Below are 23,578 nucleotides of genomic sequence, written 5' to 3'. Positions count from 1 at the left end.
TACTAAGTAAAAAAACCAACCATCCAGGCAAATAAACAAAAAAGATTACGAAACAGTATGTGCATCACGATTCCAATTTTTTTTACGTAGAGTTGTTTTCCATTTCCTGTGTAAATCCATAAGAGCCTTTGAATATGATGCACAAGGAAACGGGGAGGAAAGATAATGATATACACATTTAGAAATACAGCGTTAAAGCTAAATGTTATTATACAGTTTTGGAATCACTGAATTCCAGTTGAATATGGAGATAAATAATTTGATAATGAGAGTAGCCTTGTAAACAAATCATTTTACTAATTTTAATAATGACAAGTATTAGACAAACATAACAGAATAAGAAACTACAAATCAGTGAGTATCAGTTTGTAAGGAAAAAATATGAATACTTTATATGCTGAAAAAGAGAATCATCTTTACATACAACTTGCATTAGATGAATTAAAATCAATAGGATTAAAGTGGTAACTGCATAAAGATTACATGTCCTCTGTTAAAAATATTCAAATGTGAGTAGTTTTATGGGAAAATGACAAATATTAATTTGTGATTTTACAACCTCAAGAGGCTAAGATTATTAATACATTATATGTTGATACTATTATACATTATGTATACATTTATATATTTATTCTGTTTACTTGTCTTTTTCCTTCTTTGTCTTTCCCAGTCCTTCTCCCATTAGACCAGGTGCATAGAATCAAATTGAACACACTCCTGAGTTTGTCCCAGTATTATCATTGTCATCTCTCTGGGCAAAGTCTCTTATTTTATTTTATTTTATTTTATTTTATTATTTTATTTTATTTTATTTTATTTTATTTTATTTTATTTTATTTTATTTTATTTTATTTTATTTTATTTTATTTTATTTTATTTTATTTTATTTTATTCTATTTTATCTGTTTTATTTTGTTTCATCTTCTTTTCTTTTCTTTTTTCCCCCTTCATTCCATCCCCCTTCATCTTCCACAGTTATTCACTTTAGTGTGTTTATTGTATGTCTTTCTAATTCATCTTCCATTTGTTGAATAAATGTGTGTATTCTTGAAATGATGTTGCTTTGTGTGTGTTTGTTTTTGAGGCCTACATAATTCACACCATGCAGTAAGATATACAGTTTCTTACTCTTTTCACTCACCATGATGTTTTTGAGATGTTTTTAATGTTGCTATATCATAATCTATTTCATCATATCAGACTGTTTTATAGTGTTCCAGTGTCCTCACAACCTTCATTTTCTTTATTCCCTTTACTAGTCTTGAACTCCAACTTCTGACACTTTGCTATTCCAACAACTTGGAGGTAAACATCCTCATGCACATCTTCTTGTGGCTCCATGTGGGAAGTTGTCTGTCTCTATGCCCAGAAATAGGATTGCTGGATAGTAGAATATATGCAGAAATTGAATATTAATTGCTGTGAGATTGCTGGCCAGAATGGCCCTCTGTTTCCACTCTTAGCAGCCACGAGGGAGGGTTATAGTTTTCCTTCATCCTTGCACTTTATAATAGTAGCTAAACTTCTGTTTAAAAAAAAAAATCTGATGTGTGCTATGTACTGTATCATTTTATTTTAGCTAAAATTTCTAAAAATATTTTAATGAAATTTCTGGATTCCTAAGAATTTCAAATGTAGTTCATTTTATTGTCTAGTAATTGCATTTCTAAGCTTTGGGTTTGTTGTTCTTTACTGAAGGACACAAAATGTATCACATGTTTAAAGGAGATTGCATGTACGTTTTGGGGCAATGGCATTTAGAAACATCTGATGTTATCTCAGGACCCTTGGAGAGCCCTGACATTCAAGACATACTGTCATAGGTTAGGTAGAAACCACTTGAGCTTTTTACCTTTGATTAACTTGAGCCTTTTAAAAGCCTGTTCTGCTTTTTAAATTTTTAAATTTAGTTTTTATTTATTTTTATTTTTTAAGATAGAGGGGTGAGAAGAGCAATCATATAGGCAGGGAGGATTGGAGTAGATAGATGTTTTCAAATACAGTTTTTAACCCTGGAAGGTCCATTAATAATCCTTAACCAAGCTATCAAATTAGACAATGAAGCAGAGATATTAAGTGGCACTTTATTGGATGTATTTTCACAGGTAGTTTTATTAACACAGGTTTACCTCAGTCAACAGAAGAACATTACACATGATAGATGTCAGTCCATCTGGTTCCATTTGGCTGAGGGCTCTGCTTCACAATGAGCAAAAGTATTGAAAGGCAGAGGTGCCTCAGTGATGTCACACTCCAAAGATTAGAGATGTCTGGTTCTATTCCTAATTTCCCTTAATTACATGTCATGGATCTACCACTTATAACTCTATCTAAATCCTTTTAAGCTCATATAAATTAATGGGTTGTGAAACCTTTTGATTATGATGCATTGCATAAAGTATGTAATGCTTCGATTGATTATAAAATTACTTCTTTCAGATTTTGAAAGCTGTTCTTATTTGTTTCTAAATTCTTCTCCTCACTCTCTCTTAGGCTTCTTACCTTTCGATCCTTTGACTCTAGATTTCAGCCCACCCTCCCATGAACTTTCATGATGATTTTACTCTTGGGGCTGATTCTGAGCTGGAGACCACACAATATTACGCCAACCTGTGTGGTTTCTGTGAGGAAGCACTTGCTAGGCTGTAAACGGCAGCCTGTACATGATATCATCGTTTACTCATAGTGACTGAACGTGTGCTTGTTGGTCCAGGAACATTGTTGTTGACCATTAACAGATTAAGATAGATTCGCAGCACTCATGATTAGATTATGTAATTTTTCAGTCTGTACGATTTCTTTCTCCCCTGGAAGTCTGTCAACGTTATAGCCATCCTTACTTTCAGGTTTCATAAAGAGGCTCATTCGTGAGGTTTTGATGGCAGAACAAAGGATCCAAAAATAAGTAATTCTTGCTAGAAACCAAAGCCACCTATTCCTAGACATTTCCCAGGGTAGGCTGTACATGAAAAACACACTGTCAGATGCTCAGGCAAGCTGGATAGGGCCCCAGCCAGGCCTCAGGAGATCTCCCCCACTCCCAAGAGCACATCTTCCCACAAGGTAGTGGTGTGGCAGGATGAGAGGCCAGATAATCCAGCAGCAGGCCCTGGGTGAAGTTATGCCTCCATGTCATGGGCTCACGAAGAGCGAAGACACACAAAATGATGTGTGTATCCCTTTAAGCTATGTGACCCTGCCCTTTAGCAGCCATGGCCCAACCCTTGCCCTGGAATTGTTGAGGAGCAAGGGAGTAGGGATGGGGCTGGAGGGGCCTTCGAATCCCACCCTCCCACCTGTAAGAAGAATTTCCGTAGTTATTCAGCCATGGTCCAGCACATTATAATTTGCAACTTCATGTGCATTATCCTTTTAATCCTCCCCCTTGAGTTATATTAACAATATCATCATTTTACTGACGAGGGAACTGAGAGAGAAGTTATACAATCTGGCCATGAATTGTTCAGTTTGTAAGTGGTCCTCTAAGTGCAGTGGTGCTCTGTTACAGCATGGCTGCTCCAGATTATAGCAGGGATAGATTGCTTCTGTGCATCTAATTTTATTTTCCTTCCAATAAGATAACAGTGCCATTGTAGAAATCATTTATCATTGCTGAAGGGAAGCTTGGTGATCTAAGAGAGTAATTTGAAGTTCTGTAATTTTTTAGTATTCCCATTATATATTCCTGGAGGATATTCAATAATGGACATGAAAAGTGTATAATATTATATAGATATATAGTTTCTAAAGTCTGATGATTATCACTTCTAAATCTTGGTTTCCTTCGAATTCCATTAACCATTCAAAGACTGCACTGAGCTTCAGCCATCTGTAGTCAGGCTTCAGGAAACCTGGGTAAAGAAATTCAACATTTACAACTAAAAAAAACTGAGTAAGTAAACAAATGTGACAGATCCATAGAATATGCAGAAGCATTGATTTAGTCATTTTGGTTTGGACAACTTTGGGTGGAAATAATTTCAAAGTTTGAATTAATTTCCAGAACACTTGCTTTGGAAGGATGGATAATACATTTCAGACATTCTTTCAGGTCATTTTGAAATATCTTTTATTACTTAACTGCTGCATTTTACCACCTCAAATATGTGTCTGTCACTGGAAATATGTAGTTTTAAAGCTTAAAATAAAAAAAACCAAATGAAACAACGTAAGAAATAAAAGCCTATTTTTGAAAAATTATCCAGAGTATGATAATCTGGGATTTTTTCTTAAAATGACCCTATTTTCTTAGGACAGGCTATTTTAGCATTGGGAGGGCTAAAGAATGGGTTATAGAATTATAAGTGTAAGTATAACTCGTAAAAAGCTATCAAGAGTCATTCGAACAATTCTTGCATTTTTGTAATATATTTTATGATATTTAGAGAGCATTTTGTCTATCTCTTAGCAAACAGTCATACTCCTTTTAAGTTTGAATACATTTCAGCTCTTTTATCCTTCCACTTTCAGTATTGTGAATTACCTCCTAGGGCTCCTTTAATGTGAAGGGTCTTTTGTAAACTGGCATTACTTCCTCTGAGAAACCTTGGTCCTTTTTATAACAGTCCCTTTCCTGATTTATGTTGATAAGTTTGTCCTCACTAGGTTCCTCTGCCTGCATACCTAGAGTCTCTCAAATGACAGCAGTGTCAACATTCCTGCTATTCTTATAGAGGAAATAACTTCATTTATGTTTAATTTGAATTTCACTTCGAGCATCATTACTTTACATTTCTTTGGTAGACTTTAATCTTTGATGGCAAATTCCTGGTTTGGTTATCCATTTTTGTAAAATGTCACATGAGTTTACCACTGAGAGACAAGTCGGCAACACAACTCCACACTTTGCTGTTTGTACATGAACTGAGTAGTAGATGCACAGTAATACTGACGGGCTTTAAAAGAGGTGGTATGATTGGTCACTGATTGTAATGTGTACTTGTTTTCTAGTGACTTGCAGACTGATGAGCTAGCAGCAAAGTTTATACTTTTTGCTATCATTCACAGTTACTATACTATGAAAACCAAAATTTGAACTGTGTTGTTGGGAAACTGGTATTGTTTAACTAAAGCATAGTAACTAAAATTGATTCATATTGGACTTGTGTAAAGTGAGGACTGCTTCTTTCTCTCTCTTTTTCTCTCTGTCTCTCTCTCTGTATGCTCAAAATAACTTCTAAAGCTAGCTTTCAGCAAGAAGTTTACCAGTCCTGGTTAAAACATAGTTTAAATATTTTAGTTCATTTTGTGGGAACAGCATGATATTTTGTAACTAAATTTGAATACTTAAAAAAAGGACAAATATATGATTTTATGTAGCATTTGAAAATCAATACAAAACTGAAATGGATTGTTTGGTGTCTTTTCCAGCTTTATGTATGGAGAATTGACTGACAAGAAAACCATTGAGAAAGTCAGGCAGACTTTTGACAACTACGAGTCAAACTGCTTCGAAGTTCTTTTGTACAAGAAAAACAGTAGGTATCTCCCCTGCCGATACGGTGTGTCAGTATCATGCCTTGGTGAGTGGGAATTACGCTATGGGAGTTATGCTATCATGTAGAAAGAATATAAAACTTTTATTGCTTCTTTTGGCAGGAGGTACTTGTAAACATTAGATATCAAAATTAATAAATGACACTTATGGAAAGCAACCTTTTGAGGACTGTAAAAAAATACGCATTTCAAATGTGATTTTTTTAGTGTCAGGTGGCGAAATGTTTTGTGATTAATAATCATGGTAAGGATCCTATGGTTATGTGACAGCAACTAAAAGTGACAGAGAAATTAATTTCTTTCTTCTTATGTTTAAAGGGAAAGTTGATTGGTGTTGATGTGTTTGTGTGATTACTTTTCTACAGGTACATAGATGACATGTGAGTATGTGCTATCTACCTGAGGTGGATCTTTACCGATATGGCCATTTGCGAGACTCAGACTGTTTTGTGTGGAAGGCGAGTGGAAAGAGTCATTACTTTCAGAGTGGGCCGTTCACATCTAGTGACTTTGTGTTGATCGTTGTTTGCTGTTCTCTATGATGGGATTAACGAGTGGTCAGCTGTCCATTAGATAATCACATAAGACTTCATGATATGGGCCTTAGGTAATTATGGGAGAGTCTGATGAGACTCTCCATTGGAGTTTGGAGGAAAAAAACACCCAAACAGAAAACCAACCAGTACACTCCTCAATCACGTCTCCTTTCTAATTTGTTTTCTTTGAATAGTCACTTACTTTCTTTCTTTTTTGCTGCATTCTCAAATGGACCTTTAAAAAAAAAAAAAGAAGAGTCACTGCATGAGTCAACTTATTTAGTGTTTGTGGTAAATGATAGCAAAGCCAATTATTATCTTTAGAGGAAATTGATGGTTACTAAATTCTTTGCTGGTTCAGGAAGTGTTCTAGCTTCAACAGGAAGTGCCTGTTCTGTGTTTAGTGCTGGTTGGGTTTTGTGGAGCAGAATTTATCCTCGCCATGGTACCTTACACATTTGTTATCTGTGGAATATTTAGAACTGAATTTAGGTTTCTCTTTGTGTTAATAGGCCGTCATAGGGATAACAGCAACCACAGGCATTGCTTCACAGTAGCAGTGAAGTCACCATTACCAGCAGCCCCTGGTAAGGGAAGCATTAGTCTTCAGCGGTTTTTACCTAAGGAATGTCCTATTGCCTTATCTTTCATTTTAGAATCAAAGCTGAAAATGTATTTCTCTTTGACATCATAGCCAAATGTCTGTTGGCTTGTCAGCTAGGAAACAATCCATTCTGAAGGATCAGCTCCATCTTCTACAGGAGAAAAGCCAGTCTCTAGGTGCTTTCTGGGTTTTTTTCCACTAGGTCCAAATACATACTGATAATTTGCAGTAGACCTATATGCCAAAACTCCTTTTCATTTTTTTTTTTTTTTGCCTGCCCCGTGGCCTGTGGGACCTTAGTTCACCAACCAGGGGTCGAACCTGTGCCCCCAACAGTGGAAACACGTAGTCCTGACCACTGGACCACCAGGGAATGTCCCCTTTCATTTTTCATATAGGGTTGTTATCCCTCAAATGATTTCAATATGTACCTCGAGTTTAGCAAATAATTTAAGAATATTCCATATTACTGAGGTCATTTCACCCTAGGATATTAACAGAATAAATGAATCTTTTTTCTGATTTTAAAGCTCCAAAGCCAAGGCCATAGTTTCTTATTTTCTCAAAAATACCTTTGTGGAAATTATGTTTTGTTTATATCCTTTAAATTATGTTAGCAATAACTTTAATATTTCATTCCTAAAAGTTTCCTTCCAAGGTGGTTTGCATAGTTTGCTTTATTTTAATAGCTTGTAATAATTGTCTGGCCTTTGTTCAGGCCTGCCTGGTTCTTTTCGGTAATTATCTATATACATGTAGCTGTCCGCTTAGAGCCATCAGGAGTTATGGCCCATAGCACTATAGATTAAAACTCCTGTCTCTTCTGGATAGTATCTGCATTGAGTTTTTTTCTTTAATATGAAAAATAGATACTATCCATGTATTATAACAGAGTTCTACTATACTTAAAAGCAGCCTTAAGAAATCTTGTAAATAGTTAGCTAAAGGCTTTTGACCATCAACTGAAAAAAGTGTGTTCTTATGGCGTTTTTTTAATGTTCGAAAAATTCACGTCTGTAGAGAACTGTTTTGGGAATTCCTGAATGCCAAGTCCTCCCAACACTTCCATTAAATAATTAGGTAAACACCATTTGCAAATGGGTAGATTGAGGTATCTGACTTAATATGTGTCACAATTGGCATTTCAGTTTGCAGCCTCTATCCTTTAGGTCCATTTCTCTGATTAACAGTGGACTGCTTCTACTGTTGAGATGACGACTGAAAGTGGATCTTTCTGTTTACACCAAGGCAGAACTGTGACAGCTAGGGCAACTCCAAATAATCTATGCCAGGGCACTGCCTTCACTTTCCAGCAGCTACAGGCCTCTCTACCTAACCCTCCCAGACTTCCCATCACCCTGAACCCCAAATCCAGAATATGGATATTTCAGCAGCCACTCAGCAAAAACTCAGCCTACTTGGAGAAGTCTGAGCCTGTGACTAAACCTGAAAAAAGTATACCGTGATATCTGAAAGCAATTTAAAAACAGCCCTGACTCAATGTCAAAATGTGAAAAGTTGCTGTTTTCATAGGAAGGTATGAACTGCAACGTCACCTCTTTCTGTTCAGATGCCCCTTTCTCTCTGTTTGTGACCCTGCTGCCTCAAGCTCACTGTGTTGGAACAGCCACAGGCCATGTATCTGCTAGCGTCTGCGTCTGGTGATTTGTCAAACTGTGCACATCACTCACGGTTCCTAGACACACTGTGTAAAGTAAGAAGCAAAAAACAAAGAACAAGCCTTTCTGAGAGATGCTGTGATTGTTTTTGAGGTCCCTGTCTCATCCTGTAATCATTTTGGAAAAGGCCATGTCCTTCCGTAGGCCCCCTGGGGTTGCAAAGGACCTAGTCGTCAGAACTGAATATTTCTAGAAATCTCCTCTCTTGAATTCTCTGACTTCTAGCACCCGATAGTTAACTCACCCATTCTGTATAAAAAGCAAATTCCCCTTTGTGGTGGTATTATAACCTGACAATTTTCGGCCACAGGTGTGCAGGTGCTTCTTACTGGTTTTCATTGGAAGTCACTAACAAGCTATCAACTCTCACTTAGAGAACAAACAGCGGCACATTTCACTCCCCAGATCCCAAACTGACAAAAGACTTTATGTCTTTAAGATAGAATATTTGGAGAGGCTTTACTGCCTGTGGCTTGGAAAGACTATAATGGAAAATGTGTCTTTTTGATTCTGATGGAACTTTTCCTCAGTGTTTTATCGTTTTAATGGGTAATTACGCCTTTGAAGGCATTTCTTGTGTCTTCAAATATTTATTATTTGACCTAATGCCAGTTTCTGATTTGTCCAAATCCTAAGCCTTGAATGCTTTGAAACTCTGTGTCCTCTGGAGTCTGTAGGAGTCACTGTTTGAAGACAGAGAACAGCCTCATGCTTTGAGTGAACAAGGTTGGAAACAGTGTCTCATGAAGGTATCTAAGACTTTCAAGGCCTGGGGACATTTTTTTTTCTTTAGCATTGCCTTAAAGGCTTCAGGTATAGCTCTGTGTACATCAGGCTTCTAGTTTTGCTGACATCCTATCCCTATGAGGTGGGGATGCGGTCAGAGCCTTAGAGTTATAAGTCTGCCTGACTGATGAGAGAGCCTTGAGATAGAAGCAGCATTTCAAAAGTTCCTCCAAGAGGAATACTTATCAAAGCATCAGGCACTGATGTTGAAGTTGACTGGAAACACTTCTTAAACTGACAAGCAGAAGCATGGAGGAATGCTCACGCTTGGTGAGATGATGGAAGGGAGTTGGTGAGAGCAGCAGTGGTATAGGGACCCAGATCTAAAGGTGATGCTGGCACCGCTTAAATAGCAAGCCTGCCTTTATTCCACTGCGTTGTGAAATGATGCCCTGTGCTTTACTTTCAGATTTTGATATTTTGGGTTGAAAAATATGTTCATTAATTTTTGAGCAACTGGTAGTTGATATAAAATGAAAGTTTTTTCGATTTTTTTCAGCAATTAAAATACTATTGTTTTGGTGCTGATTCCTGGCATAGTACTTGGCACCTGAAGGAAGAGGAAAAGCAAGGGACCAAATCATTGTGGTGGCTATGTCATGCTCTGTTGTCCTTTCTCTCTTTTACAGGAACCCCTGTTTGGTTTTATATGCAAATTGCACCAATAAGAAATGAACATGAAAAGGTGGTTTTGTTCCTATGCACTTTCAAGGATATTACGTTATTCAAACAGCCAATAGAAGATGATTCAACAAAAGGTACTTTTCTTAGGAATTACCATACTTAAGGGTTAGCCTGTCATTTAAATAAATCATTATTGTTATTTTCACAACATCCATTGGTTGAACTTGAAAACAAAATTTACTCTATGACCTTCTTTTGCTTTCTATTCATCCTAATAATTGTCCAGAATCAATTTTATTCAATCATATTGTTTGAAAGAAGGTAGAACATTTAAATATTAGTTGGTTAACTTAAATTATAATAAAAGGAATTGAGATGAGATATAAGGAAGAGATTTCATAGAGCATTATTAATTTTGAATTAATGTAATGGGGGTTTCAACAACTTACATCATACTAGTCTTTAGAAACAAAAAAGTGTAATAGCTTGTGGGATTTTGGGTGAAGTCCTATTAGAACACAGTTGATTAGTTGATTGAATTTTGTTACATTGATTAGAGCTTGATTAGTTGACTTTTTCAGGTTACTTTTCTCCCTTTATTTATTTGGTTGTAGATTTTCTTGGGTAGGTGTTGTTTAATTATGTAAAGAACAATTTTGTCATCTAGAAATTGGCTGGCAAAATGCAAATATTCTGATTGGAGTGTTATTGACTATAATATTCAGAGAGACTGCTATAGAAAACATTAGTCAGGGGCATGTGCTTTTACCCCCTTTTATATATAATTTACTCTCATTTTATTCTCTCCAATTTTGTTTAAATTAGAAACTGGTGTCATATAGATGAAGCATTGCAAATACCCTTAGAAGAAGTTTTTATGAAACATTATTTTTTAATAATATCTTAGAAGACTATAAATGGAATGTTTTTTTTTTTTTTTACATTTAGCAAACATTGCCTTTTCTTACCTCTTTAAACAAACTGGCACAAAAGTTTTAATATTTTCAACTGTAATCGTAATCAAAGAAAAATTGCATTAGCTTTATTCCCTGCATATGAATTGATACGTATATTATATACGTGTGTGTGTGTGTGTACACATATGCTTAGTTTCTGGTTAGCATCAAATTGCAAGAGGAAAACTTTGTGATGTGCAGACCATTTAAAGTATGACAGAGAGCAATTCATTTGTGACTATTTCTGAAAATGTGTGTACTAGATCATTTCCTGGAAGGTCGAATAAAATATTCACTTTTCGACCTGTACTACCTGTTCCTCTGCCTTTACTCATAGAGCCAGTGTCTAGGAAGTTTCAGATAAATTTAAATACTATTTTTTAATAGAATAGTCTTCTAATAGTGTTTAGGTTTTATGCTCCCTTGTTTTAAAATTCAAGGTGCTCCATCCAATAGCAGCAGAATACATATTCTTCTCAAATTTACATGGAACATTCACTAGATAGATCATATTCTGGCCATAAAACACACTTTGACAAATTTTTAAAAGAATAGAAATCTTGCAAGATAAGTTCTTAGATCACAATGGATTTAAACTAGAAATGAATAAGAGAAACACAACTAGAAAATCCCCAAATATTTGGAAATTAACACATTTCTAAATAGCCCATGGATCAAAGAAGAAGCCTTAAGATAAATTAGAATAATATTTTGAACTAAATGAAAATTAAAATACAACATATCAAATTTCTGAGATGCAGCAAAAACAGTGCGTAGAGGGAAATGTATATCATTAAATTCATGTTTGAAATGAAGAAAGATATAAAATTAATAATCTAAGCTTCTACCTTAGGAAACTAGACAAAGAAGAGCAGTTTAAGCCAAAACAAGCTGAAGACAAGAAGTAATAAACCTTAGAGTAGAAATCAATGAAATAGAAAACAGAAAAAACATTCGAGAGAATCACTGCAACGCAAAGCTGACTCTTGGAAAAGAATATTAAAGTTAACAAACCTCTAGCCAGTCTAATCAAGAAAAAGGGAGAAGACACAAATTACCAATACCAGAAATTAAAGAAGGGCCATCACAACATATTCCATGGGTGTAAAATCATGTGAAGAAATAATTTGAATGACTCGATAGCCACTGAATTGATAAAGTGGGCCAGTTCCTTGAAAGACACAAACTACCAGAACTCACACTAGGAGAAATAGGTAACCTGGATTGTCCTATATCTATTAAATAAGTTGAGTTAATAATTAATAAACTTCCAAAATAAGAAGTGCAGATGATTTCATTGGTGAATTCACAGTCTCTTCCAGAAAATAGTAGTATAGAGAACCCTCCTAACTCATTCTGTGAGGCAGACTGTACCATCATACCAAAACCAGAAAAAGACATTACAGACCAACATTTCTTATGAATGTAGATATAAAAATCCTCAACTAAAATAGGTTGCAATGTCTTAAAAGAATTACATGTAATGACCAAGTGGGATTTCTTCCACATATGCAAAGCTGATTCAAAATTAAAAATTCAGTAACCCTAATTCATTGTGCCAACAGCAGGCTAAAGAAGAAAATTCATTTGATGATATCAGTTGGCACAGCAAAAGCATTTCACAATACTGAACACCCATTCATGATAAAAACTCTCAGCAAAATAGGAATAGAGGGGAACTTTCTCAACATGATAAGAAATATCTATGAAAAATCTGTAGCTAACAGCTGACTGTATCTTAGAGTGCTATATATATATATATATATATTTAAATTCTTATTTTATATTGGGGTGGAGTTGATTAACAATGTTGTGTTAGTTTCAGATGTACAGCAAAGTGATTCAGCTATACATATACATGTATCTATTCTTTTTCACATTCTTTTCCCACTTAGGTTATTACAGAGTATTGAGCAGAGTATTGTGGTAGGTCCTGTTGGCTGTTTTAAATATAGCAGTGTGTACATGCCAATCCCAAACTCCCAATCTGTCCCTAGCCCCTACACTTCCTCCCTGGTAACCATAAATTGGTTCTCTAAGTCTGTGAGTCTGTTTCTGTTTCTGTTTTGTAAACAGTTTGTTTGTATCATTTTTTTTTTAGATTCTGCATATAAGCGATATAATGTTTGTCTTTCTCTGTCTGACCTACTTTACTTAGTATGATAATCTCCAGGTCCATCCACATAGCTGTAAATGGCATTATTTCACTCTTTTTAATAGCTGAGTAATATTTCATTGTATATATGTACCACATCGTCTATATCTATTCCTCTGTTGATGGACATTTAGGTTGCTTCCATGTCTTGGCTATTGTAAACAGCACTGCAATGAATACTGAGGTGCATGTATCCTTTTGAACCATGTTTTTCTCTGGATATATGTCCAGGATTGGGATTGCTGGATTATATGGTAGCTCTATTTTTAGTTTCTTAAGAAACCTCCATACTGTTCTCCATATTGGCTGCACCAATTTACATTCCCAGCAACAGTGTAGGAGGTTTCCCTTTTCTCCACACCCTCTCCAGCATTTATTGTTTGTAGACTTTAAAAAAAAAATTAAATTAATTTTTAGTGGAGTATAGTTGATTTACTATGTTGTGTTAGTTTATGCTGTACAGCAAAGTGAATGTTATACGTATACATATATCCACTCTTTTTTAGATTTTCTTCCCATTTAGGTCACCACAGATCACTGAGCAGGGTTCCCTGTGCTAAACAGCAAGGCCTCATTAGTTATCTGTTTTATACATAGTAGTGTACGTATGTCAATCCCAATCTCCAAATTCACCCCAGCTCCCTTACCCCCATAAATTTGTTCTCTATATCTGTGACTCTATTTCTGCTTTGCTGATAAGTTCATCTGTACCATTTTTCTAGATTCCACATATAAGCAATATTACATGATATTTGTTTTTCTCTTTCTTATTTCACTCTGTATGACAATCTCTAGGTCCATCCATGTCTCTGCAAATAGTACTATTTCATTCCTTTTTTTATGGCTGAGTAATATTCCATTGTATATATGTACCAGATCTTGTTTATCCATTCATTTGTTGACGGACATTTAGGTTGCGTCTGTGTCCTGATTATTGTAAATGGTGCTGTAAAGAACATTGGGGTGCATGCATCTTTTTGAATTATGGTTTTCTCTGTGTATATGCCTAGGAGTGAGATTGTTAGGTCGTATGGTAGTTCTATTTTTAGTTTTTTAAGGAACCTCCATACTGTTCTCCATAGTGGCTGTACCAATTTACCTTCCCACCAACAGTGTAGGAGAGTTCCCTTGTAGACTTTTTGATGATGGCCATTCTGACTGGTGTGAGGTGATACCTCATTGTAGTTTTGATTTGGATTTCTCTAATAATTAGCAATGTTGAGCATCTTTCCAGGTGCCTCTTGGCCATCTGTATGTCTTCTCTGAGAAATGTCTATTTAGATCTTCTGCCTAGTTTTTGATTGGGTTGTTTGCTTTTTTTGATATTGAGCTGCATGAGTTGTTTGTAAATTTTGGTAAAGTGCTATATTTTTAAATAAAAGATAAATGATTGGCATATAACTTGTGACTTAACATATTCTTCAAATGAATTTCTCTTGCCTTCACACACAAACGACAGCCAGACCAAGTAAAAAACTTTTATGCCACAGACTTTTCCCCTCAAAAATCTTTATTTACATTTATATTTGATGATTATTGTTTTTTCTCATTTACTTTAAGTGACTTCATGGCACAGCTAAAGTTGGCCAAGAAAAGTATAGTACTTTCTTGTGGTTTTTAACTTGCTGAACGTTAATGGTGGTATCTATTTAAGGAAACTAAAAGTTGGCAGCATTTTACAATGAGGTTGAGGAAAGGATGCTAATATTGAAGGGTTGACCTTTATTTCTCAAGTTAATACCTCTCCATTTATCTGCCTCTACCTCCATCTCTTTGCATCCTCACATCAGACTCATAGAGCTCCTTCTCTTTTAAATGCATAATTTTATTCTTACAAAAATGAACTCCATTTACATAAACTCCAGACAACTCAGACAACTTGATTTTTGAGCTATGTGTTCGATAGACATGTAAGTTAGAATTCATAGGGAAAATCCAATCCCATTGTGAAAAGCATTAGAGTAAAATATCTCTTGCCAGTGCCAGAATTTGTAGTGGAAGAGCTTATTTTAAATAGACTTTTATTTTGAGACTCCTCCACACCTTTCAAATACATAACAGATTTCTGAAAAAGTATTGCACAATGTAACTGTGTATGGTGTAGATGAGCTACTTTCTATTATTCATGTGAGTTGTAAATTTAATATGAAAAATTCAATAGAAATAAAATATTTATGACATTAAGCAATCATCCTACTGTCCCTATGAAGCTAGCAATATCAGAAAGTATGTTTTGAAAACTTGGCACAAAAATGAATCTTTCAATTTTTTAAATTGAGCAGAGGAGGCCATGGAACTTTTGTAAAAGAGCAGATGAGATTTCATGAGAATCCCATAATACCAAAATGATTTGAGTCTAGAGCATTGAACTTGGAGACATTAATCTTACTTTTGATTCAGCCTTGGGCAGCAGAGTTACTTAACATGAGCCTTTTCATGACTCTTCTAGGAGTATTTATTCTCTTAATTTATTTTATCTATTTTTTTCCCAACCAAAAATGCCAATTGAGCAAACAGTATGGTGCAGGCCAGTATTTTAGTTCCTGGAGATACAAATTTCCTTCCATCACATCCTAATGGGGGAAGGGGGGAGGTGCGACAAACAAGTAAATATACGTGGAAGCTTCCTTCTGATTGCTCTTATTTTTTCAGTAAGAGAGGAAACACTGTTATCAATTGAGAGTAAGGCTAGTGAGGAGGTGAGGGGTTGAAGGTGAGAGGAGGAGGAGGAGGAGGTATGAAATGGTTGTGTAGAGGGTGGCCAAGGTTAAATTCAGCAGGTTTGCTGAGCAGCACTAAGGTCCACGTGAGGCTAGTGGTCATACATTTCATTAGTATCTATGAGCCTGATTGTGTGTTCGCTCCACCCACGTTTAGTGACAGGTGTGTAGTTGCTGAAGCAAGTGAGCTGGATTTAACCAGAGTTGGGATTTGGTCAGGTGAGCGAGATGAAAAGATTCAGGGAGCTCAAGGATCAGGGAGAAGGGATCAGGGAGCTGAGGATGCTTGCAAGCGAATAGGTTGAGGGTGTTTGTGGAATTTTGAAGCGATACTTAGGTAATAAAAGCTTAGCCTCGGACATAGGAAATAGTGTTTTCGGATGCAGAACAAACAAAGGCATCCGCACATTGGAAAGCCAGGATATAACTTTTTTCATCCCAGAACGAGGGCATTTTACCTTCTTAATGTAAAAGGGGGCCAGTGATTGGAGCAAAGGCCTACATCCTTTGGGGATTTGACAAAATTGGTTGGAATTGATATCAGTCTCCTTCTACTTACGTTGGTATTTTTACCAAGAAACTCAGACATATGGGTGAAAGACTTGAGTAAACTGGCTAATTGTGAGTTTTATTTCTAAATTGTATCTGGGATAGTAACTGTAGTGTGATGGCAGCCAACTAATTTGAGTGCAGCTCTTCCTCATAATGAATCCTATGATCACCAAAACTTCATTCTAGATTAATTTTTGCCTTTAAAATGAATGGTGCTGAGTGATGTCAACAATATCTTTGACCTTTACCATGACGGATGGTAGCAAAAAATATGGAAGAGGAAGAAAACCAGCTTTGATGGAGTAGTTAATACGTGACAGGAGTTTTGTATTCCTTATTGCTCATTCCTATCATTCTGAAAATTAGTATCATCATCTCCATTTTACTGTTGAAGATCCTGACACCCAAGGCCTGACTGATTTCCAGCCCGATGTTCTCTCTACGGCACATGCTGCCTCATCCTTTCCAGTGGAGACTTATTGTTGGGGTTTGGCCACCCTAGTTCCCTGCTCTCCTTTTTCCCTACAAAGATGAAACACAAGTTGAGAACACTCTGATTCTGGCGGGATTGTACTGTTTTGAATCAACGGAATTTGCTAGTAATAATTCAAGGAGGGAGAAGTGTTTTTGTTATCTTTTGTTCCTGGTATTGAGGTCTTGGAACTTTTGCTCAGATTATCAGTCAGTGGTACCTGAGACATCATTTATAATAATATAACGGGGAAAAATTACAGCCAAGAAATCCATTCTGTTGGTTATCCATATGTGTTCTAAAAGATATGGTCCAATTCTCTGCCCGTTTATACCATACAGTATTTTCAAACAGATTCCAAAACTGCCAAGACACTTACAGTGTAAAATATCCTGTGCCAAATAGTTATGACATCTTCATGCCAATAATTGAGACAAAAAAAGTTCCTGTAGAATAAAAATAACAGCAAAAATAGCAGCCTTCTCCTTGTAGGAAGCCAATGGTTTTCTTTAGAGAGGAAACAACAGATGAAATATGAGTAATTATAGCATGTAGTCTCTTTGGCTAAGAGTATAATTGTTTACCTAAGCTTTTTTCTTATAGATTAGAATCTTGTGTTGCAGTCTAGTAGATTGATTGAACTGCCTCTGTGACTTCCTTTTATTTTTAAGATTAGGCACTTCATGACAAAGAGGTTAATTGCAACCCAATAGAGCTAAACTAATGTTTTATTAAGAAGGAGTTGGCATCTTGAGCTTTTAGGAGAACAAATGTTCTCATAATGCCATGAACAACTTATAGAGCAAGTATTAGGCTCTTCATATTCAGCTGTCTGTTCACATTACCCCGTATCGACCACATCTAAGTAACATCAGCAAACTGTGCTGAATAATCAGTTACACCAGTTAGGTCTCAGTAAAGGTGAGATCAGTAAATGTATCGCCGGGAAAAGTTAGAACTGCTGATGTGTCTTTTTTTCCCTGACCTAGACAGTGTGGCTGCTCAACTTTTTCAAAGTTTGACTGTGCAGATGGGGTTGCTGACAGATCAAGTGAACTAATTTACCTAATAACATGGGCAATTCCAGATGTGTCCAAGAGCACAAAGGGATAGGCATAAGGAAATTCACTGTGACATTGTTAGTGATAGTGAAAAATCTAGAAACCACTTAAATGTCCATGGATAGAATACACACATCATCAGGAAAGAGCAAATGCCTAAGTCTCTGAGATAATAAAGGTACAGGCAAGAATCAGGTGCCGTTGTGGGTGGGTCTCAAGGTGAAGGGGACAGAACGGAGATTGAAAGTTGTTGTGTTTCTTATGTCTTCTGTTTTTTCAATAATATATTTGATAAGGTAATGTGCTGAGACTGAGGACAGAGGGATGGCATAGGGATCTTGAGAAAAATGCTAACTGTTTGGAACAGAGGAGTGCAAGAAAGCCCTAACTAGAGACAAATTAAAAGATCATTGAGCAGTTCAGGGAGTGCATCTTTGCGTGCTCCCTTTGATTTAAATGTGAAACAAAACACTGCTTGGCTTTGCATTGGTTTTCCAGCTCTGAGGGCATTTTGATATCAAATCTCATACATGGTTACTTGATTAGACTACTGCTTTTGCTTTCTCTAGGAAGAATCCTAAACTTCTCTCAGTATGTCTGAGTCAATTTGACAGTTGTCACCACCTTTTTTTTTTCCTGTTAGCATCTCCCCAGTACTCTTTTTGAAGGAAAAATTATAATCCTCTACACTTCCTCCTCCACCCCCTACCACATACTTTCTACCTTCTCCAACTTAAAGCCCTTCCTTCACAGGACAGATGAGTTATGTTAGTATCTGCTAAGAGCTGAACATGTTTCCTTCCTTATAATCTGATTTTAGCTACCTATACTGTGGATGCTGTGTTAATTTCTATTTAGCATTTTTACTAACGTTCTCATTCATTCCTTCAAAAGTATGTCTGGTGCCCGCTATGTGCCAGTCATGGAACTAGACAACCAGGGCGAGAAAGAATACAATCTGGCACTGAAAATTCATGTCATGCAGTCAGCTCCCTTTTCATCTGTGCTTAAGGGTGGTCCCACTCAGAATACACTGTGTGAAAACTTTTAGAATGAGGAATTAACATTTTTCTTTCAGTTTCTTTCTGATGTTTAATCAATGATAGTCCTATTTTCACCATGGAGAAGAATGTGTGTGTTTTATTTTCACAGTTTAAAAATTTTTTCTTCCTTCAGGAAATTGAAATAGGGTAAAGGGATGAAACATTTCCTGATTATATTAACTTCATGTGTAAAATGAGAGACACATACACAGTTACATTTGTTTTATATTTAAATAAGGAAACGCTGCTTCTTCATTAAGAGACAGTAGTGTGGGGACTTCCCTGGAGGTGGTGGTGGTCCAGTGGTTAAGAGGCTGCGCTTCTAATGCAAGGGGCACGGGTTCGATCCCTGGTTGGGGAACAAAGATCCCAGATGCTGCGCAGCATGGCTGAAAACAACAACAACAACAGCAAAAACCCTCCAACATATTTACAATGTATTACCCATTAAAAAAAGGCTAAAAAAAAAAAAAAAACAGTAGTGTGCTCATAATGCTTGAAATATTAAACCAGAGGATGATGATAAGCTTTCATCATCATGTTCCTCCTTCCTCACGTGTTTATTTCTTTGTATGATCCTAGGAAAGGAGAGAATACATGGCATTTTATGATTTGTATCCTTCTCTGTGTTATTGAATTTATTCCTTCAATATCTCCTTTTTTCTGAATAAAACTTATCATGCACAGGGAATGAAAATGGGCTTCTCTTTAAATCCAATAAATCAGATGTACTAACAGGTACAACGTTATTTAATCTTAGAAATATTAACCTTCAGTCAGTATAAGATTGACTTGCGGGAATTCCCTGGTTGTCCAGTGGTTAGGACCCTGTGCTTTCACTGCCGAGGGCCTGGGTTCTGTTACTGGTTGGGGAACTAAGATCGTGCAAGCCTCACAGTGCAGCCATTAAAGGAGAAAAGAAAAGAAACTGAAATCAAGATAGACTTGTAAGTTTCTAGAAATATTCAATGCAATTATGATATCCATTTAATGTAAGAAGAGAAATGATCAACAGGAAATATTTTAATATACCTGTTGCCAATATAGTTACTGTCATCTGAAGACATCCTCACCATTTTAACCCAATAAAGCAAAAATCAAACCAAAACCCAACAGTAATAACACATAATATTTCATGTTAATGTTCATGATAATAAAAATGGAGTTTATTTTTAAATCTTATTTTTAAAGTTACAAATAACTTTTAATTAATTAGTTAATCAATTAAAGGCCTGTTTTGTGGCAGGATTCTACCAAGTGCTGAGAATGGAGAGATGAACGGTAGTTTAGTGGGAGTGACTGATGTACTTATCAACAACTGCATTAGTATTGTTAGTGCCATGTGAGGTATGTATCCTATGCTGTAAATGCACAGAGGAGAATGCATCTCTCATGAGTGGATCTAAGAAGCTTCCAGTGGATTCCAGAATTCCAGAGGTATCAGTAAACATTAGCCAGACAGATGGGAAGGCAAAAAAGCATTTCAGGCAGGCAGAGTGATTATAACATGTGAGAGCATGAAAGCATTGAATGTCACAGTGTGTACAAAGAATTTCTAGTGGATTTAATTTTATTTTTGAATTTGTTCTTTTAATTTGCGATTGATTTTAGTAAGGCTGGAATACAGAGTGAGTATGAAGAAGTGGGAGGAGATGGATGCAGAGCAAATCTTTAGGTTCAGAAACTAAATGACTTGTATACCAAGGATATTCAATCCTGAAGGCCTCCAGGGATCTCTTTTTTTAAAAAATTTTTTGGCTGCTTTGGGTCTTCATTGCTGTGTACAGGCTTTCTCTGGTTGCAGCGAGCGGGGGCTACTCTTCATTGCGGTGCGCAGGCTTCTCGTTGCAGTGGCTTTTGTTGTTGTGGAGCACTGGCTCTAGGCACACGGGCTTCAGTAGTTGTGGCACATGGGCTCAGTAGTTGTGGCTCGTGGGCTCTAGAGCACAGACTCAGTAGTTGTGGTGCATGGACTTAGTTGCTCCTCAGCATGCGGGATCTTCCTGGACCAGGGCTTGAACCTGTGTCCCTTGCATTGGCAGGTGGATTCTTAACCACTGCGCCACCAGGGAAGCCCCCTCCAGGGATATCTTAAAGAATTTAAAATGGGAGAAGGGCATGGTAAGATTTGTGCTGTAGAAAGAACTCTGACAGCAATGTGCACAGTTGCTTGAGGAGTATGTGGTCAGAGAGCAGACAGAGACTATGGTTTTTAGGAGCCACTGTCTAACTTAGGTGCAAGATGCTATATTGTCTACTATATTAGGGATGGAGAGAGGAAATTAAATTTGAGGATATTTATTGATCAGTTATGGTCTATAAGTCTTGGAAGGGATTGGATATATTTGTAGGGTGTGGAGGTAATAGAGAAGGAGGATGGTGAATCTCAAATTTCTGATTTGGACAGCTGGAAATATCATGGGGCCATTCACTAAGACCAATAATACTTTAAAGATGGGGGAAGAAGGTGATGATAAGACTGATTTTGAACATGTTAACAGATGCCTGTAGAACATCTGAGTAAGAGGAGGCAAATGGCTAATTAGTTATATAGGTCTAGTGCTTAGAAGAAAAGTCTAAGTTGGTGATAATAGATTGCATGATGGTCTTTTGTGTTGATGTTGAATTCTTAGAGAGCTGGTGGCGTATCTGGTACTTCTTTGTTTCTCTAGCACTTAGCACAGGGCAAGCCTTAGGGTTGCATACAATTCCCAAAGCCTAACATTTTCTGTTCTAGTCACTAAGATGAGGCCCATTAATGGAAAAGAATAAAGGATCTTCTATCAACCAATGCCAGTTTACTTATTTTCCCAATCCAATTGTTGATCCCATAAATTGGTGGGGCAATAAAAAGCCTACATTAAGTCAGACTTAGATTAAAGAATAGCAGTAAAGTATGATGTCACCTACTTGGTAAGGTTTGAAAGACATTTGGTTGGTGCCTGCCCAGGATTTCTTCCTTCATTTTTTGTCACGTTGTCTGAAATTTCATCATTGCCATTAGACTCATTCTTTTGGACCATCAGGAGTTTTCATTTTTAAGGAATTGTTTGGTAAATACCCTAGTTAAAGGTAATAGCATGGAAATTATCAAATGGTCTTAATGGAGTCCATAATAGATTAGAGCTTTTCGGGATACTTAGAGAAAGGATGATTGAGATAGGAGCAGAGTATGGTTGGTTTTGTTCTACTTGTTCACATCTCATTGACATTTCCTTGAAGTTAATTAACTTAATAATGAAAAATTAATGATTTTAATATTGGAAATAATGGAAGAAATTTCTTTCCCACTAAGTTCACATTCCTTCCCTTAGACGTTAAGGTTATTACTCTTTTGGAAAACATTATTAAGGATTCTCAATATTGCAAAAATAATCACTTAAATATCAATGAAATTATTAGTAAGAGAGAAATAATATTTTGCTATGTTACAGAGAAGTTGGAGGTGTGTGAAACGAACCATAGTAAGTGAGATTTGTTGAAACTGGGCTTTATTCTCTTATGTGTGTGTATCTTCACATGAGTACACAATAGGACTGTTTTTATTAGGGTAATACTACCTGTTATAATAAATAACCCCCCAGCTTTAAGTGCTTCCAGCTTTAAGTGGTTTAACGCAATAGAAGCATATTTCTTGCTCATATAACAACCCAAGGCAGTTGATCCTTGGCATTCTTTTATGCACTGATTCAGTGGCTTTGCCATCCCCTGGGGCCTTGTTGTCATTTACATACAGCTGCTAGAAGGAGGGAGAAAGTGTGGAGAAGTTTTAGGTGCTTCTTAAGTTGTTGCATGCACAAAGTGACACACATCACATCTGCTCTCATTCCATTGGTGAGAACTAGGGACACAGCCACACCTAGATGCAAGGAATGCTGGGAAGTGTATTCCTGGCTGGGCAGCTGTTTCCCAGTAACAAACCTACACAAGGCAAGGGGGAGGACAGAACTCTGTGGACAACTAACTGCCTGGCTATAGGGACTATAGGATAGACATGAGCGAAACACAAAGATCACACATACAAATTACTTATTATTTTATAACCACGCTTGCAATATATGATGATGTCTGTGTAGAAATAAAATGCTTTAGAGTGATACTTTTCATTAGTTCTGCATGTTATGCTATTTCTGAGACCCCTCAATATTGGTAAGAATGTTGGCTTCCATATTCATGATGTGTGAAAAACTGAGATTTTCTTTCCTTATTTTTAAGGTTGGACGAAATTTGCCCGATTGACCCGGGCTTTGACAAATAGTCGAAGTGTTTTGCAACAGCTCACGCCAATGAATAAAACAGAGGTGGTCCACAAACATTCAAGACTAGCTGAAGTAAGTGCGAGATTGACTTTACTTCCCAACATGGAGGTGGTCGTACATTTTTCCCCCCAAATGTTTCAATATAGATATTTCTGGCTATTATTTTTACAAATACTTATATACTAATGGATTTTGTATTGTAGAATTATAGAAATTTTATATATTTCTTTTTATGCTGTCTTATTTTGGAAATAAGAAAGTAATTTATGTCATCTCAGGTGATGTCTGTAGAGTATGAGATTTTCTTTGAGCAAATGAGATAGCTCACTCTCATTCATTTATGTGTGCAGCACACACTTACGGAGGGTTTGCTCTGTGCTTGGTACTCTGCAAAGGATGTAAAGATGAATAGGGCATGGGACCTATTATCAAGGAGTTAAAGATCCAGCAGAAGAGGAAGGGGTTACCTGAATGAGATGATACCTTGGCTGAGTGAATCTTTTTTTTTTTTTAATTAATGTCTAGTTGATTTACAATGTTGTGTTAGTTTCTGGTGTACAGCAAAGTGATTCAGTTATATATATATATATATATATATATATATATATATATAAAAAATATATATCAATATTATA

General features: G+C 36.4%; 1 protein-coding gene across 1 annotated transcript in view; it reads left to right on the top strand.

Moving 5' to 3' along the window:
• Positions 1–23,578, top strand: part of KCNH5 (potassium voltage-gated channel subfamily H member 5) — a 326,379-nt gene that overhangs the window by 45,694 nt on the left and 257,107 nt on the right. The window contains exons 3-5 of the mRNA XM_057731911.1: positions 5,371–5,477; positions 9,731–9,859; positions 22,900–23,015. Of these exons, the coding sequence (XP_057587894.1) occupies positions 5,371–5,477; positions 9,731–9,859; positions 22,900–23,015 (352 nt within the window). The remainder of the gene's footprint in view (positions 1–5,370; positions 5,478–9,730; positions 9,860–22,899; positions 23,016–23,578) is intronic.

The sequence above is a fragment of the Hippopotamus amphibius genome, chromosome 4, assembly GCF_030028045.1.
Source record: "Hippopotamus amphibius kiboko isolate mHipAmp2 chromosome 4, mHipAmp2.hap2, whole genome shotgun sequence".
Lineage (NCBI taxonomy): Eukaryota > Metazoa > Chordata > Mammalia > Artiodactyla > Hippopotamidae > Hippopotamus > Hippopotamus amphibius.
The sequence above is the reverse complement of the archived record's forward strand: the minus strand, read 5'-3'. Positions and strand labels throughout refer to the sequence as shown.